Genomic DNA, 19,983 nt, shown 5'->3' on the forward strand with positions numbered 1-19,983 from the left:
ACAACCATCTGTAATGGGGATCCAATGCCCTCTCTGGTAAGTATGAAGACAGCGACAGTGTACTCACATACATGAAATAAATCATTAAAAAAAGAAATTACTGTTGCTGTGGTCTGTGTTTACTCATTGGGTAGTAATGATTCAGAATTCAAAAAATGGCTGTTCACTAAGAGGTCTCTCAAATATAATTATAAATATATAAGGAGATATAAATATGTATATATCCTAAAATATATGGAAATTGCAACTTAGAAACAAAAATATGAAAAAAATTAGGCAATACAGCTTCTTCAAGTATTCACTATTCTTTAGTAACTAAATACTATAATATTGAAATGGTTAAAATTTTGGATAAAAAATTCAAAAGTATAGTTCTAGATATCATCTTTTACCTCAAAGAGGATTTAGAAAAAGAGATAGAGGGTGAAGCAGAGAAGTGAATTTAAGACTTAGATGAAAGTGGAGCTTGGCAGATGATGACTATAATTCCAGAACTGGGATGAGAGCAGAAGGATTGGAACTTAGAAGTTCAAGCATCATTCTCAGAGTAGAATGAGTTTGAGGCCAGCCTGGACTACCAGAGATTTTACATTAAAAATATAATAATAATAAGAAGGAAATAAAGAAACCTAACAACTAACAAGCAAAAGAAACAACTTGGGCAAAAAAAAAAATCCTTTGAGTTGAATAAGATGAAACTGAGTGATTATTGCATTCAGATAACAATAAAGAAATAGAAGAAATCATGACAATAATTTTTAAGAATTCTGGGAGATTAATAAGGGACCAATCCAAAGACTCTCTGGTATAAAAAAAGTAGTAGAGATGTAAAACTAAGGCATAGACAAACTATTTAATAAAATTATGGTTAGAAAAATTCTCAAAATAAAGGTATGGATGTTAAGAAGGAAAAGAGATATATAGAACCCTTAAATAGATATGTCTATACACTGAAGACAAAATGCCAAGAAAAAAAAAAGAAAGAATATTAAAAGAAGAAAATACCAACTCACTTTTAAATCGGAACTCTTCAGATTTATCTCAGAACCCTAGCAGAACCTTTAAATCCAAACAGAAAATTGTAAACCGATGTAATTATGTCCCGAGAGTAATAGCTGCTGATCAACACCACTGTATCCAGTAAAGCTATCACTTCACAATTGAGAGGCATAAACTCAAACTACACCAACTCACAACCATTAAGGAATCATCTCAGAAGACATTTAACATAGCCTAAATGATGATGAAGAAGAAAGTTGGTCACAGATGATAGAGGACTTTAAGAAGGACATAAATAACACTCTCAAAGAATTTGAGGAGAACACAGGTAGACAGGTAGAAGCCCTTGAAGTGGAAACACAAAAATTCCTTAAAGAATTACAAGAGAACACAACCAAACAGGTGAAGGAATTGAAAAAAACCATCCAGGACACAAAAATGGAAATAGATACAATCAAGAAATCACAAAGGGACACTACCCTTGAGATAGAAAACCTAGGGAAAAAAAATCAGGAGTCATAGACACAAGCATCATCAACAGAATACAAGAGATAGAAGAGAGAATCTCAGGTGCAGAAGATATCATAGAAAATATTGACACAACTCTCAAAGAAAATGCAAAATGCAAAACGTTCTTAAAACAAAATATCCAGGAAATCCAGGACACGATGAGGAGACCAAACGTAAGGATAATAGGTATAGATGAGAGTGAAGATTCCCAACTTAAAGGGCCAATAAATATCTTCAACAAAATTATAGAAGAAAACTTCCCTAATCTAAAGAACAAGATGCCCATAAACATACAAGAAGCCTATAGACTGCCAAATAAACTAGATGAGAAAAGAATTACCTCCCGTCACGTAATCAAAACACCAAGTGCACAAAACAAAGAAAGAATATTAAATGCAGTAAGGGAAAAAGGCCAAGTAACATATAAAGGCTGACCTATCAGAATTACACCAGACGTCTCACCAGATACTATAAAAGCTAGAAGATGCTGGACAGATGTCATACAGACCCTAAGAGAACACAAATGCCAGCCCAGGATACTATACCCAGCAAAACTCTCAATTACCATAGATGGAGAAACCAAGATATTCCACAACAAAACCAAATTTATACAATATCTTTCCACAAACCCAGCATTACAAAAGATAATAGCAGGAAAGCTCCAATACAAGGAGGGAAATTATACCCTGAAAGAGCAACAAAGTAATCCTCTTCCAACAAATCCAAAAGAAGATAGCCACACAAAGATAACTTCACCTCTAATAACAAAAATAACAAGAAGCAACAATCTCCTCTCCTTAACATCTCTTAACATGAATGAACTCAATTCCCCAATAAAAAGACATAGGCTAATGGACTGGATACATAAACAGGGCCCAGCATTTTGCTGCATACAGGAAACCCACCTCAGTGACAAAGATTGACTCTACCTTAGAGTAAAAGGCTGAAAACAATTTCTCAAGCAGATGGCCCTAAGAAACCAGCTGGAGTAGCCATTCTAAAATCTCCAGCCCAAGAACACAAATGGAGGGACTCATGGCTCCACCTGTATAGGTAGTTGAGGGTGGCCTTGCCAGGCATCAGTGGAAGTGGACAGCCTTGATACCTGAAAGTTCGGATTCCCTAGTGTTGGGGAATTTCAAGAGCAAGGAGGTGGGAATGAGAGGATGGTGGGAGCACACCCTCATAGTAATTGGAGGAAAAGGATGGGGTAAGGGGCTAGGCATCAGTGGAGGTAGAGGGCCTTGGTGCCTGAAAGTTTGAATTCCCTAGTGTTGGGGAATTTGAGACCAGGGAGGTGAAAATGGGAGGATGGTGGGAGCACACCCTCATAGAAACTCCCAGAATTATATAGATTAGACATGACACAGGCAGGCCACCAGAAGACTAGATTCCAGAATTCAAACAAAAAAATTATCTTGACACTAAAATTTGTTTTGAGAATTGTATATTGCAGAATACACAGCCTCAGTGTTTCTACTCATCAAGTGAGCTGAGCAGACCTGCTCAAACCTCTGATGTCCTGGAATTCCAGCTGGATGCAGTGAAGACACAGACATCAGAGGCTTATCATTTTACTCTTCCCCCCAACCCCTCTTCTAATATCTCAACACCCTTAATTAGCTTAAAGAAGTTAATGAAGAGTCGGCACCCCTATTCCCTGAGCTTGGGGACTGAGGTGGTTAATATTGGACTTTCTTTCCAGGGAAAAGTAGTGGTTTTGTTGGAACAGGGAGGAATAGCTAGGATTTATTGCATAGCCATAACCTATTCGTAGGAATATGTATAATTGTTGTTAAGATGAAGTTATAATTTCTTAAATCATACAAAATTTACTTTGATTTCAAATTTAACGTTTTCATTGGTACAAGCTTCTTATTGATATAAAAGTGAGATTAATATTGTTACCCTCATAGGCATTGTGCCTATATAACACATTTAGGAATACAAGGCTTAGACCCAGTCCTTCTTTAACTTTTTAAACTGATTTGAGATGGTTAGCCTGTGAGTTAAGGGCCTATAGCAAATTCATGGCTCTGAGTTTATTGTTAGGGTGTTTTCTATATTTTATTTAGCTGAGAGGAGTTAACAAACAATAGTCCAGATTACCTTACATGGATAGTTGGTTTTCAAAACATCAGAAGTCCACAGAATTGACATTACAAACATTTCAGTATTGATGTCCATTTTGATTAGAGACCTCTCTGCTCCTGACAGCTTCCTGTCTTGGATTCTAAGAAGAAATTGAGCATCTTTGGAGTTACTCCATTTGTGGTGAGACAGCCACTAGGCAAGAATTGCCTCTTTTCGTCTACAGACAAAACACTGTCCAGAAAAGGACACACTTGCGAAATAGTCGACTGATTATATCTGCCAAGACAGAGTAATCAGCCCTTAATAATTCTGCATCAGTAGGTCTGTCAGATGATCCTGGGCCAGAAGGCTGAAGATGGAATGCTCCATCGTTTTGTAGTATAGGGACTGTCCAGGTGCTCAGTGGTCTCTATAATTTGGCTAAGTTTTAGAAGCTATGCTTGGTGCTTCCCATAATTTCAGTTAACTCAGTTATTCTGGATTTCTGACAGGATTGAAGAGTTATCATCTCATAGCCAATCCCGGCTCTTTAGTTTGAGAGAAAAGATTTGAGAGGATTGTTTTCAGCTGACATTCATTCTAAAGCCAAGAAAAAAAGCCAGGTTCAGAACTAAGTCCTTTAGTTAGGAGGGACGACAGAGTTTCTGTTTAGTCAACAAAATGATGGACTGGGTATTAGGTCTATCTTGTGCCTTACTGTTACCAATTGGTATAGTTATGCTCTAATTGTATTCTAAGAGAAAAGTTTTATTTTAACAGGAATGGTGATATGTAGGAGTAGCTAAGGTGGGAGGGGTAAAGAGAGGAAGATAAGGAGTAAGGAGAGGAGGAGCTAGGTGACAAGAGGTGGGGGTAGGGGAAGGGTTATGGAGGTGGATGTTTGCGTGTCCCTGCCAGTCAAAGATAGTTGATATATCTAGGTTGGGTATTGGGTTACACTTCTGATTGATATTGAGCATTACCAAACTTATAAAGCCTTTGATTAACATTTAAGAAATAGTATAAAAGCAAAAAAGGAAAAGTGGGGGTGGGATAGGGGTTTTCTAGGAAGGGGAAATGGAGAAAGGTGATGGCATGTGAAATGTAAATAAAATATCCAATAAAGATTTTCACACACACACAAATGTTGGTCACAATTGCATGAGCATGAGAAAGAGTGAATTTAATTAGGAGAATAAGCAATCAAAGATAATTGTCAAAGATTCAAACACTTTTAGTCCAATAAATAGGAAACTTCTACTATGATGAAGGAAAGAAAAGAACAAAGAATACCCCCCAAAAACTATATAGAATTAGCATATATCTCCTAAATACTTTGGAATGTAAAGTTTACTCTCCAATTAAAATAAAAGTTTGCCTTTGGATAAAGTAATAAGATTCATTCATCTGTTGTGTCTAAGAAACACATTCCTTTGACAAAAACACATGGAAGGAAAATGAAAGAGCAGAAAATAATTTTTCAACAAATAAAAGCAAGATGGAGTATCGGTATAAAAAACTGACAAAACACAGTTTAAGACAAAATTAATGAGGAGAGTCACTACATATTTGTAATAGCTAATTTTATGTCAACTTGACACAAGCTAGAATTATCAGAGAGCCTCCATAAGATATGGCTGTAGGGCGTTTTCTTAATTAGTGATCAATAGAGAAGGGCCCAGCCCATTGTGTTTGATGCATTTCCTAGGCTCCTGATCCTGGGTTCTATTTTTAAAATTTTCTGAGTGAGCCACTTAGGGCAAGCCTATAAACAGCATCCCTCCTGCTGGCCTTTGCATCAACTCTTGCCTCCAGGTTCCTACCCTGTGTGAATTTCTGTCCTGACTTCCTTTGATGATGAATTGTGATGTAGAAGTGTAAGCAGAATAAACCCTTCTGTCCCCAAGTTGCTTTGGTCATGGTGTTTCATCACAGCAATAGAAACCCTAACTAAGACAATACTAATAAAAGAAAAATCATTAAGAAAATATAATGATTGTCAATATATAAACCAAATATTCACGTACCCAATGCCACAATACTTAGGTATAAAAGAACAGTAAGTGATTTTAATATATCTCTGTCATTAGTAGATAGACCCTTCAGAAAAAAGAAAGTTAATTTAAAACAACTTCAGAATTAAACTGTACTACAGATAAAAATGGACTTAACAGACAAGTGCAGAATATTCAACCCAATAGCTGTAAAGTATATGTGCTTAAAGCCTGTTGTTTAACTTTCTCCAAAATACATCATGTTGTAGGCCAGCTTAACAGAACAAAAAGTTGAAATAACCTGTTGTGTATTATCAGGTGATAATGGGGGTAAAATCAAAAATCAATAGCAAGGGAAAACACAAGATATACAAATACTCCTAAATCAACTAATATATTTTTTGAGAAATCAGTAGATAACTGAAGAAAATAGAGGGGGATCTGAAGTTTCCTAGAGTCAATTGAAAATGGTAAGTGTTGGCATTTAATCTAGGCTCTGCCCCACAGTTACCTGGCAACAGACAGGTGTGCCTGACTCACTATAAAAGGGGCTGCTTGCCCCCTCCTCTATCTTGCTTCTCTTGCTCTATTGCTCTTGCTCCAACTCCTATCCCTCTCTCTCCCCATTCCCCTCCCCACTCTCTCTTCATGTGCTCACTGCCTGACCTCTATTCCTCTATTCTGCTACTCCCTTACCCTCCATGTCTCTCTCTGCCTTTTTCTCAACTCCCCTCCACATGTCCTGAATAAACTCTATTCTATATTATACCTTCATGGGGCTGTTACCTCAGAGGGAGAAGGGATGCTTCAGCATAGGCCTGCCGAGGTACCCCCATCCCCCAAACCTGACTTCATGTCCACCAAACATATTCCTTTTCTCTTATCTTTTCATAAAACACAACAGGTAGAATCTGTGGGACAAAATGAAGGCAGTTTAAAGAGGGAGGTTTGTAGCCATGAATACCTAAACTTATAAAAATTAAGCCTATTTTAATTAAATAATTCCATAATGTACTTCTAGGTCTTATAAAAGCAAGAATAATTCAACGAAAACTCAAAGGAAGAAATAATAAAGATCAGAGCTGACTCTAATAGAACGGGAATAAAAAGAATAATACAGAGGACTAATGAAAGGGTTGGTTCCTTAAAAATAAATAAATAAACAAACCCCTTGACAAACTCACCCTCCAATTAGGCATGATAAATTATGACAGAAATTACAGCAAATAGCATTTGTCCCAAACAATAGGTAGCAAATATTTTGAAAAATTCTTATTTAATAAATTTGAATTTGACATATCAAAATTGAACCAGGAAAATATCAAAAAAAAAAAAAAAAGCCCAAGAATATCTGTAATAGCCAATGAGGAGTCTCCTATAAAGAAAAGCCCAGGACTGGATTTGGATATATTCTCTGTTAAATTCTACCAGACCCTTAAAGAAAAACTAACATTAAGAAGGATATGGTGTCTTTGGTGGTTTGAATGAGAATGGCCCCCATCAGCTTATAGATTAGAATGCTTAGTTACCAGGGAATGGCACTATCTGAAAAGATTAAGAGGTGTGTCCTTATCGGAATAGGTATGGCTTTGTTAGAAGAAGTGTGTCACTGGGGGGTGGGTTTTGAGGTTTCAAAAGCCCAGTGTTTTTTTTTCTCCCTACTGCCTGTGGATCCAGATGTAGAACTCTCAGTTACTTCCCCAACCATGTCTACCTGCATGTCACCATGTTCCCTGCCATTATGATAATAAACCAAGCCTCTGAAATTGTAAGCAAGCCCCAATTAAATCTTTCTTTTATAGGACTTGCTGTGATCATGGTGTCTCTTTAGCAATAGAACTAACAATAGACTAAGACAATGCCGGACTCCTGTAATCATAGAGGCAAAAGCAGGAAGATTATGAGTTTGAGACTAGAGTAGGCTACATAGCAAGTTCAAGACACATCCTGTCTCAAATATCATGGTCTGGGAAGAAGAAGGAGGAAGAGAAGAAGGGGAAAAAGAAATAATATGCCCCTTTCTTACATACATCAATGATCATCAGAATATTCCAAAGTAGGAAAGGGTTGTCAAACTCTTTTTGGCTACAAAGCCAGATCACCATGGTGATAAAACAAGGCTACAGATGCATGCAGACACAGAGACATATGCATGCGTGTATACACAGAGAAAGAGAAAAAAATAGGAAGTGCGAGATTTTCTGTGCTCTGTGGATTATAAAGTGTGTTTTATATGTGCATTGAAAGGTAAGTACTAATTGACATACATTAAACGGTTTACTGCATTTTGTCTCTCCATTTATCATTAAGAGATGGGCAGTTGCTGAAATAAAAGTCTGAGCTCCAGAATCAGACAAGCCTTGGTTTGAATCCTGTTTGTACCATGGTTAGATACCTAACTGATCCAAACTGGAGTTTCTCATCTGAGGAAAGGAATGTGTCTTTAAAAAGAAAATGCAGCCAGGTGGTGGTAGCACACGCCTTTAATCTTAGCACTTGGGAGGCAGAGGCAGATAGGGTTGGGTGAATTCAAGGGGCCTACAGAGAGGATTCCAGGACAGCCAAAATGACACAGAGAAATCCTGCATTACAAAACAAAACAGCAGCAGCAGCAGCAGCAACAACAACGAATGACAGAAAGAAAGAAAAAGACAGGCAGACTAGAGGACAGGATGAGAGAGAGAGAGAGAGAACAAAATGCTCAGAGTAGGGCTCCACACATAGTACTAAGTACTAGTGTCTTAGCTATTGTGATCAGAGATGTTGAAGGAAGACATAATTATATATTTGCATACATGCTTCTTTGAAGCTAATTGCTCATAGAAATTTGGAAACCTTATCATTATATACTCTAAAAATAGTCTGCATGTCTGAGACTTCTATTAAATACATTGTGCTATTTATTGCCCAAATACATGAGGAATTCAGAGACTGTAGAGACCAAGCTCGCTTATGAACATTCATTGGTTAAGTAAAAATTTTAGAATAGCCAAAAAGTAGGTGGATGAAATGTTTCATGTCTCAATATCCCAAGATATTAGTATACTACATTTTCAGTTTCTGATACTTCAGGCAATGGATCTTCTCTCAGCAAAAACTACAGAGGATTTCTTAAATTATTTTTTATTAAAAAATAAAAACTTTTATTTTAAATTAATACTTAGTAACTTCATGTGCCTCAAGAAAGTAGAAACAATATAATTCATGACCCAGTTCAATTACTTAAGATGCAAGTCCTAGAAGAGGCTATTTGTTCACACACATATACACAAAGGATTGTAACAGTCTGTTATAAATCTACTACAAAAAAGAACCAATTTCATTCATCTTCTATCAGAAAAATTTCTAGCTGAGTAAAATATCGCTTGCCAAAACCAATTAAGACACATTGGAAAGGCTGCCACCTACAAATCATTAATCAACTTTCAAAACAGCCTATTTTTAAATTGAATCTCTGCTTTTAAACAGATGGATTTATGTTTATGATATTTTAATATCACCTTTAATTTTAAAAAACCTGTTAACAGGTGACATTTTATACAATGTTAAATAGTATTTACTGTTTCAGAAACTTGTTCTCATTTGTGTGATTTTCTAATTTTATTAAGGAAAAACAGGAAAAGGACTCTCAAATAACGTAGAAGGCAAACTCCTGATATATTAATTTATAGTGCAGGCACAATAGGTGGAAAAATGGGGTGCCTCTGGATCTTGTGCTGGGTATTTCTGAGTCCCAGAAACTGAACAGCCATGCCAGGTGCCCAGACATTTACAGGCTTTGGCTTTGGCCAGGACACTGCCTCTGTGTCCTGCAGCAAAAGGCAAGTCTTGGCCCGTTTCCTTTTATGTAAAAGTTCTTTTAAAGCAGCTGCTCTGGCCCAGTGGGACAGGCAGCTGGAGTGCTCTCTGTTCCCAGCAGGGGCAGTCTTCAAGGGTTGTGCCCCAGCTCCTTCAGCGGCTGGAGGCTGGCTGGCTTTTGTTTGTTTTTTCTCCCCCCCCCCCCCCTTTTTTTTTCTTCACTTCCATCCTCTCCCCCAAACATTTCTCTAAAGGAATAGAAATCCTTTCAGTTGTTTTACAGATTTAAAAACAATTTTCAGGAGGGTCTACAAAAAATTTAAATGTAATATCCTTCCCCCCACCCCGGGGTCGGGCTTTACTACATTTCACCTTTAGAATTTAAAAAGGCTGAACTGTAAATTCTTTTATGAGAAAGTTAAATAGCATTCATGTTATATATATTTGCATGGATATGGGGAGAAGAGAAAGTATGAAGAACAAAAGGAAACCACAAAGGCCAATTAAATTGTATGTATCACACTTAAACAGCAGCTGCATGGTAGAGTTTACATGTGTGTTTTACATGTGTAGCATGGGCCAGATGATGTCATCTGATTTTAAAAGCTGTATAGATGTGACCTATTTACTAACCATGGTTATCTATCTTCCCCCATGTTCTATTGGGCTGTATATAAGACACTGTATACATTGCACTGTATATAAGACACTCATGTGAGATAACTAGCTGAAGATCAGAAAAACAATTTAGTTTTATGAAAATAATTAAGTCTGCAAAAATATGGTCTCAGGTATATAATGTATTTCCTTGGAAATAATGATTTAAAGAGTGCTTTTCAGTATCTGCCACAGGGCCAGTGTATAAGACACACATAGCATTGGGCCATAGAAGAATGTTCTAGTGACCCATAGCTGGAGTCATACTCTGAGGATGAATGTAGGGATGGTAAATTCTGATACTGTGGAGTGTTTCTTGAGGCTGGCTTTCTTCAGCTTCCTGGCTGAGCTGCCTGAAGGGGCTTCTTGTCTAGCGTTTTTTCTTTTCTTTTCTTTTTTCTTTTGTTTTTTGTTTTTTTTTTTTTTTGAGACAGGGTTTCTCTGTGTAGCCCTGGCTGTCCTGGAACTCACTCTGTAGACCAGGCTGGCCTCAAACTCAGAAATCTGCCTGCCTCTGCCTCCCAAGTCCTGGGATTAAAGGCGTGTGCCACCACCGCCCGGTGCGTTTTTACTTTCATGGTCCCTCCCGCCTATTTTTATATCAGCTTATTCCTAAACATAGTTATTCACTTGTGCCCTTTCCCCAGGCCTGAGCAGTCCTGCAAAGTCATTTACCACAATAGACCAAGCAACAATAGGACCTAGGAGATGCATTGCATTACTAGCCTTGGTGCCTTGGAGCCTGCTACCTGAGCTATGAAGAATGGACTGCCTGCTGAGCTAGCCTTGACATCTTCCAGACTGCTATCTCCTTGCCCAGCCCCTGGGCTGAACTGAGAAGAGACTCTGGGGGGTGGGGCTTCCCCTTTATATGTGAAAGCAAATTATTAAACTTCGGGCCTTGATCAGAATACTTTGTCTTGGCCCCATGTTTCTCTTGCCCTCCATTCCTGTTCATTCCTAGGCTTCCTCTCAGGAGAACCCGGTTACTTGTGGTTGCAGGCAGCTACAGAATGGATCCCAACGTGGGGCTGGAACCCACAACCCTGAGATTAAGAGTCTCATGCTCTACCGACATCAAAATAATAACTTAAGACAACAATTTATCATTTCTAAAACGTGTGCAAGTTAAATTGCAAAAACTTGTTCTCAATATTCTCAATCTTTTCATAATGGTGTTAAGCCTTGAGGACTTATATGTAATCAATTTTGGCAAATAGATGTTACTCATTTTTGATTTTGAAAAATTAAAATATGTACATGTGAGTTGACACCTTTTAGACTTTTTAGTTGCAACTACTTTAACAAGAGAAGCAACTAAAAATATAATTAGTTATTGCCTATATTATTTTCCTGTGCTTGGTGTTCCATATAAGACTAAGATAGATAATGGAACTGACTATTACAGTGATTTGGCTACAGTCAAACATTTGAGATGTTTGTTGACAATTTAATATTACTGATATTTCCTTATTATCCTCAAGGACAATAAATTGTAAAAGAGAGATTATGAAACTTTAAAATAATATCTTCATAACTCTCTGAGTGTAAGAAAAGCAACTAATGGTGCTTTTTCCCTGGTTTTACAAGTAATTCTAAAAAATTGGCTTTTTTAAAACTAGAAAGGGGGAATTATACCACAAGGTCACCAAAAGCATACCTTGCTTTTGTCTTGTTTTAAATTTTCTGCAAACTGATGCTAAAGGTCAGTCTGCAGCGGATCGCCATTGGCATCCAGTTACTTCCAACTTATTTGCCAGGGTCTTGTGGAGAGACCCCTTAATAATACTCGGTGTGGTCCTGATCCTGTTTTAATTTGGGGTCGTGGGTCAGTCTACATTTTTTCAGAAAAAGAAATTGGAGCCTGATGGCTGCCTAAAAGACTGGTCTGTCAAGTGGACACAGATCTTGAGCCTAGTAATTATGATTATAATGATGAAGGTGGCTCAAAATCTTTATCAACCAGCTGATTTAACTTGACATATAATCTCCACTCTTAATGGAGAGTGTTTTTTATCATTACTTAAAGCCACCCACTATATACCTGGTGGCTAGACTTGTGTCTGATCCCTGCTAATTAGCAGTTGGATTAGATACTGAAATACTTCCACTTCCAACCTTATTTTCTACATTGCTTGGATAATCATGTTGCTTTTAACCTTTGAACCTTGTATTTTAAGCAGATTGGTTGCCCTCACACAGGATCGCTCTCAGCAAGCTCAGCTATTCATCATGGCAGTTACACATCGCTGTGAAGAAGTGCATCTAGTGCATGCCCACAGGTCCTTTGGTCTGAATGTGGTCTGGGTCCAAAGAGTGTGCCAATGATGGCCAGTTAGTCAATGACAGGTAAGAGTGTTTTGAGCTCCTATAAACCTAAGACAGAGGCATACACCATTATGCTATGTATGTTTTCCTCAATGACGGGTAATTATAGGAGTAATTTTTAGCTCCTATAAACCTAAGGCAGAGGCATACATCAATATGCTATGTATGATTTCCTCAATGATGGGTAATATAGGAGTAATATAAAGGTCAACCTAAGCCAGGCACGGTCACCCGGCTACTCTAGACCCTAGACGGGATGAAATATTGTGCCCCGTCCAGATATTGGCACTGCCATCTTAAAAAATTAAGGGGGAAAGGGAATTGTGCCCTTCCCCCAGGCCTGAGCAGACCTGCAAAGTCATTTACCACAATAGACCAAGCAACAGTAGGACCTAGGAGATGCATTGCATTACTAGCCTTGGTGCCTTGGAGCCTGCTACCTGAGCTATGAAGAATGGACTGCCTGCTGAGCTAGCCTTGACATCTTCCAGACTGCTATCTCCTTGCCCAGCCCCTGAACTGAGAAGAGACTCTGGGGGTGGGGCTTCCCCTTTATATGTGAAAGCAAATTATTAAACTTCGGGCTTTGATCAGAATATTTTGTCTTGGCCCCACGTTTCTCTTGCCTTCCATTCCCGTTCATTCCTAGGCTTCCTCTCAGGAGAACCCAGTTACTCGTGGCTGCAGGCAGCTACATTCACTGACAATTGTGTCAATTGAGGAAGCTTTAGAGTAGTGCTGGGAAGTTTATTTCATCCTTAAGGAGACTACTTGATGGTGGGAAAACTCTTCCCCTTTCATGGGGGAGAAAAATTAGCCAATCAGTAGTTTAAATATGTCTGCCATATACCTTCCGGGTACCTTGACCTGTAGAAGGCTTCTGGCATGTGACAAAAACACAAGGTCAGTCTCTGCCCTGGGACTTAAGTTACGGACAAAACCACCCTGGGGAAATTATAACAGGTATTTCAGAAGCATGGTCAAGACATGCAGATGGAAAAGTATAGGCCATAAGTACCAACAGAGTGGCGGGTTAGTGATGGGTCCTCACAGCTGCTCAACAGGATGAGATCGAAGTAGGGATCAACTGATTATCACCGCATTAGTGGACAAAAATAAAGCCAACAAAAAATTAAAACCGTAACATTCCATTGACTCCAGAGAGACAATGGGGATAACTGTGGGACAAAGTCATTGCCTCTTTTGTTAGCTTTAAACTTTCAATAGGATTCTTTTGCTTTTAAAATGGTATTGTTTGAAACGCCTCTTCAGACTAAATTTACATGGGCATTTGAACATGGAGGAAAAGAAATAAAAGCCTTCGGGGTTAAAACTTGAATATGAAATATATTAAATAAAAATTCCTTTATGAAAGGCTTCTAAAGTTGTCTAACATTTCTTAAATCAATCTGTAGCACGTAATCAGTAAAACCATATCATTTAAACAGAAAGATCATAACTTAGAACCTCACCCTTGGGCAGCTGTGTTCTATTATGGGCTGTAACTTAGCACATGACTTTCAGAAGTTGTTAAAATTGAGTTCAAGCTAACAAATCTCAACTGTTAAATAAAATAAAGGAAAATAAAATAAAAACCTCTGGTGAGATTGAGCAGCAGCTTATAAAGAGGTCCCATGGAATAAGTGTCTATCATATTTTATTTTGACCTGTTAAATGTATTTATATACGAGAAAAAAGGTATTAGGACAGATATGACCTTTAAGTGACTGAGAAGTTACTCTCCTATTTAAAAGACTTTGAAATATTTTCTCCTTGGACTGTCCTTCAATATTTAAACTGTCAAATGAACATTTGCTGATAAAAGATAAAAAGAATGTCTTCTATACCGCTGATAGCTGAGCTGAAGTTTGCATTTTATCAGTCTAAATTCAAATAAAAGTCATTGTATCCTGTTACAAATAAAATTGGCATTTGAACAGGCTTCCATAAAACATGCATTTTTAGTTTAATCCTAAAAGTATCAACATTTACTCTATTGCAATTAAGATGCAATCATTGTTCTGGCCTGAAATGGTGCTCTTTCAAGGGCAGTTTATGTGGTGGAATACACTGCAGCATGTGCAGGAATTTTAAATTTCTTACATCCACCCCTCTCTGTGAAATGTGAAAACTATAAATGTATCATCAATTTTATAGATTTCAAGTAACTACATTAGAGAGAATGGGGCGGAAAAAATACTTGACTGGAGAGATTTTTTGTTCTCCCAGGCTATACACTGCCAGATTCATGATTACTAAGATGTTTTTAATAGCCTTGTAGTCTGGTCTGAGTTTTCCAAAGGGTAGAAATGTACTATTTGAAGTTAAGTATTCACCTATCTGATATATATATATATATATATATATATATATATATATATATATGCAGAGAAATGTTTTTCAAATAAAAAAAAGTTAATGCACCTCAAATATGTGAGAAATTTGCATCTAACTGAGCAACATTTAGCAAAGATTCCATCTTACCTTTTCATCATAGAGTATGGAAAAAATACCAGTGAAATCTAACATAAAACTTTATAAAGGTAACCCGTCACCCACTAACTCTTGTAGCTAAAATAACAATCAAGATAGCTTTTAAACTATCTCTTGGAGAAAGTTGTTTTGATGTGGCTTTCAGTTAGTGCAAGTAACTTCTTCCCAGAGACATATTTACCATTCTCTCACCTTACTTTTTGCCTGGATTGGCCAATGGATTCCTACTGATAAAAGCTACAGTTCTTCCTAGCATAGGTATCAGTACACACACCTCCAGCAAATGCAATCTATGCTTTGTCCCAGGACGCATAAAGCCATAAACTTCTGCATAGTTTGAGATCATTTTTAACTCCAGTACTTGTGTCAACACGATTCAACTTGCTTCTCTTCAGCTCTCATTGAATCCATGCTCCTTGTATACGGCCTTTGGCCAAGTGGCTTCTCCTCCTCTAAAAATGCTCCCACCTCTGTACTTCTGTCATACTCTGTTCAGGTACAACTACTTATTAGGCTGCCCTACCTCACAGACAAGCTCATTTCTCTCCCCTCTCTGCTTTCTCTTACAGCCCAGATAATATGGAAACTGGAAGGTCTAAGAGGCAGTGTCATGTAGTGAGTGACTAAAGGTAAGGAGTTGGAAGACAGTATTTGTATCTAGCCTCCAACCCCTACTTCGGTGGGACTTAGTCAATTCGCTTCTGTTCCTTCACTTATAACAACAGTACCTACAACACTATCTACATTTACTGGCTTGCTATGCAGACTAAATATTACTGGAATAGTATCTGTCATACAATGAGGATTTATCATCCTAGTTTCTATAAAATGAGTGAAGTAACACGCTACAGATTAGATAGGTAACTATCTTATCCTTTGGTAACCTGAAAAATTAATGCCTGAGTTAGGATCTGCTACACAGCCATCTTGAAATCATGTAGTAGTTCCTTTTGAGAAAGCCAAGGAATGGTCAAACAGTAGCAAACAAAGAGCAAGTACATACTCCACAAGAGAGGACGGGGCTGCTCTTAAGACAGCTCATCCTTGATTGTGACTCATGACTCATGGAATGATACTGGATGTCACAGAGCTCAGAGTGGAAGAAATCACGGGCATATGCCATGATCTCTCTGCAAATAGATTCTGTCTGGCCGTGTGGAAGTATCCAGTGCTGCAGAGATGCTCCTGGTGTGGAGATCAGTTCCATGCCAGCCTTCAGAAGCAAACTTCATATTGGGAGCCCACCTTATCCCAAACTTCATTTGAATGTCTACTAGGAAGTAAAGGAAAATGTTGTGGGAGTCCTTTCCTTTTAAAAGAGAAAATAATACCTTTAAAAATACAGTTATCGTAGATGAACAGCTTATCTAAACTATAACAGACTGAACATACTGTAAAACGCCATCTGAAGGCTGAACCATGCATTCAATATTATTTCCTTAAGCGACTGTAACTGTTCCCACATGGTTCTGCCTCAGACCAGAAAACTCTCAGAGTGCTTTTCCTAATCAACTTGAAGAGAAAATTTACCCATGGTTGCTTGTTTGTAAGCAAATCAAAAGCCAACCGAGGGTGATGAATGACTCAGAAGGCCAATTTCTGCTCTCTGTACTGTGTGTCCAAAGAGTACAGGAAACACCACTTTGCATTCACAGAAGTTTAGAAACAATGCAGCAGTTTCTTTTTAAAACTCCTTTGTTCACTTGAGTTGTGTCTTATGATTTCTCTGAGTCCCTTTTCATCTTCCAGGAAAGCAAGGAAGCAATTCTTTTTATGTGTTCCTCAGGGCAGAGACCAGATGGGTGGCGGCAGGGGAGGAGCCAGGAGTGAGCTAAGAGGACAGGAAGAAGACTTTTAAAGAACTGCCATTAAGGCTGGTGGCAGCTTTTTAGGTTGCCAGCAAGAGTGTGGTGGCAGCAATTTAAAATTGAACCAAAGTAATAAAGTTCACGAGCCAGACTGACATGTGCGGCATCCACAGTTGCCAGTGTATGGCTGGATCCTCAAACAGACATCTGATGTCCTGCCTCAGAAAGCAAACCCATTTCCACAAAGATTGGTAGAGATATTTGTCATTTACCTTATGTCATTTAGTCATTTTATTTACAGGTTAGAGAAGCCAGAAAGGAGAGGACCTAACATTCTCATATTCACACCCAGTGAGCTGAGTAGCTGCAGAACAAGCGGTTCATTCCAGAGTACATCAGCAATGACAAATGCTAATGCTGGGATATTTTTGTAGTTGTTAATGAATGAAATATATGAAATGTGACACAGTTTTTCCATATGAAAAAACCCTTTGTGTGGATTACAAGGTTCTCAGAAGAAAACAACAACAAAAAAATGTAGTGTTCTTGCAAAAATTTTGGTGACAGAACATTGTCCCTTTAAAAACTCCTAGTCTCTCTTCTAAGCTGTATGCAATTGGAAGAAATTAGTTCAGCTTAAGAACTAGATCATACAGCCTCAGATTTGAACTTTTCCCTCCATTTCCTTTTACTGCTTCTGCTCTCCAAATTTTAGATGTAAGTTCTTACAATTTATCCAAAGCTTTGAACACGCCAAAGCCTTTTACCCTTCACTAAGAATTGAATGCATTGAAGGAGAAAGACATTCTTTCCTTCTCTTTCACTGAGAGAAACATACCAAGCCAGAGTAGATGCCAGGCTAAGCTTGAGGATGGAGTGATTTTTATTATTTCTAACACAGCTATTGACAGATGCTTGCAAGCAATATTCTTTTTAAAATAAGAAAGAAAGTAGCTTTTGTTTTATGCCTTAGAGGACAGATTGGTTACAATTTAATTTCTAAGAAATTGGTTACAATTTAATTTTATAGAATAAAGAGGCCAGACTCTCTCTCTCTCTCTCTCTCTCTCTCTCTCTCTCTCTCTCTCTCTCTCTCTCTTTTCATCACACACATGAGAAATATAAGCTGCAGGGACATCTGGAAAGAACCATTATTCACTAATCAGAAAGCAAAATCCAAACCACTGATACTTTGATGGAGACACACATCACTAGAGTCACAAGGAGGAAAGCTGTAACGTATTGCAGGCTAAAAACATTCCATATGCATTTTCACCTTTTGGGCAGATCCAAAGCGCAATTCTATTTCAGAAGCCCTTTGTAATCTGACACCCACTGTAGATAAGATACACTATGAAGATAGTCTGTTTTGCAGCAGCGAGAAATCAAATTGGTTCCAGAAGCGAACTTATATGACAAATGGTTTAATAGTATTGCTGGAATTGTAAAGCTTGACTGAATTATTTTTCATAATCATTTTAGAAAAAGATTTAAAAATAACTTTGCCATGCCATGTGGGGTGGGGGCGGGGATGTCGGGAATGGGGCTGAAGTTAGAAGGCATCTCATTTTATTGGCATTATAATTTGTTATTAAAATTTAGAAGTTCAGTGGTTAAAATTCAATGTTGTTTGCTACAAAAAAAAATTTAGATAAAAAAACAATACCTGACTTAATATGACTAGTTATGTTGTGGAAGATTAAATAGATTAACCACGCAGTGCATTTTTTTTATTATCATTTCCAAGTTATTTTTAGTTTTCACTGAGTTCCAGTCAGCTTTGTTTTATTTAAAAAGCATCTGGAAAAGTTCATTAAGACTTGGCAGGTTTTAGACGTTAGAAAAAGAGTCATCTACACAGTACTGTCTTGGCAAAATAGCCCATAGTCTTGTGGATGTAGGTAAAAGGAAATCATTCTCCTGACTGAAGTCGGGAACAATTTAAATATCGCTTAGCCCATAACACACGACTACAAAGATCTAGCAGCAATAGTAGTTAAATAGGATGTGACTAGACACTTAGGACTATTTTCTAAAAAGTCAGGGAAAAAAAAAAGCATTTTTTCCCCCTTCAGTACTTACAGTCTTTGAAGACCAAAGCCGGGTCTCTGTGAGGCAAGGCTTGGGCAATGATGTGCCTCAGAGATTCCAAGGTTCTGTCCATCTCGGGTCTGCCTGTGCAAGCCTCCTGCACAGTCTCCTCATGCCTGAATTCTTGCAGCTCTGGACTGAATTTGTGCAGCTCATTGATGCACTGGATTACCAAAGAATCCCTTTTAACATCTGCCAATCAGACATTTCCCAGAATCTAAAGACCCCCAGGGCCCTCCTCTCGGGCTCACTTATCTTTGTTGTATGCTGAGCTAATTAGCCTGAAAGGCTGGCTGACAGGCTGGTTCCCATGGCTTCGTTCTGTTAAACACACCCACCTACAGGCAGGCTGGGGAAACTCACTAATCATGAGAACAGATCTCCTCTCCAGCCAGATTTTGCCTGGATGCTGTGCTGCTTTCCCATTTGGGCATTTCTTTTTGCCTTCCATCTTTAAATGTGCTGCCCCCAGAATATGGACTCAAGAAGCATCTTTCTGCAGTTTCCTAAATTACAAGAGGAAGGTTTGGGACTGCCATCATTGAACAACCACTACAACCAACATAATCTAAATTCCCCTCTGGAAAAGAGGGAATACTATAAAGATTATGGTTGGAGTTAGATTATGCATGGTGTCTGAAATCAGAATCCTCCCTCCAATGATAGGCACTTCTGGTGAGCGGTAGCAAGCAATACCTAGTAGACTATTTTATAGTTGGCATGACCATATTTCTTTATCTATTACCTTCCAAGACAAATCATTTCCAAGATTGACTTTAATTAATCCTGATAATTTATTCTGTTAAAAATTTCAGGGTGAGGGTCTAGAGAAATGGCTCAGTGTGTAAGGAGTCTTGTGAAAGCAAGGGAACTTAGTTTAAATCCCCCACATGGATGTAAAAGCAAGGCATGGTTGTATGCACATGGCTGCATGTACAGGTAACGCTAGGGTAGGGAAGCTGAGACAGGTGGATCCCAGGACCTGTCTACCGTCAATTTAGCAGGAATGGGTAGTTTCATATTCACTAAAAGTTGCTGTTTCAAAAAATAAGGTGGAGAGTGATAGAAGCCATCTATCATTCCTCTGGAATGCCCCTGCATACACACCTGCACACACCACAGACACTACCACTGCCACCACCGCCACCAAAAAGAACAGCAGCAACAACAGTGACAAGAATTCTAGTGACAAAGAGCAAAAAGCAATACCTTTAAAAGAAAAGTTTAATAGT

The 19,983-nt window shown here is 38.2% G+C and overlaps 1 protein-coding gene across 1 annotated transcript in view; it reads right to left on the reverse strand.

The window, feature by feature from the left end:
• Positions 1-19,067, reverse strand: part of Lix1 (limb and CNS expressed 1) — a 59,554-nt gene extending 40,487 nt beyond the window's left edge. Inside the window, exon 1 of the mRNA XM_076926537.1 lies at positions 18,743-19,067. Coding sequence (XP_076782652.1) covers positions 18,743-18,824 — 82 coding nt within the window. The 5' untranslated portion in view covers positions 18,825-19,067. The remainder of the gene's footprint in view (positions 1-18,742) is intronic.
• Between the last annotated feature and the right edge of the window lie 916 nt (positions 19,068-19,983).

The sequence above is a fragment of the Arvicanthis niloticus genome, chromosome 28, assembly GCF_011762505.2.
Source record: "Arvicanthis niloticus isolate mArvNil1 chromosome 28, mArvNil1.pat.X, whole genome shotgun sequence".
NCBI classification, from domain to species: domain Eukaryota; kingdom Metazoa; phylum Chordata; class Mammalia; order Rodentia; family Muridae; genus Arvicanthis; species Arvicanthis niloticus.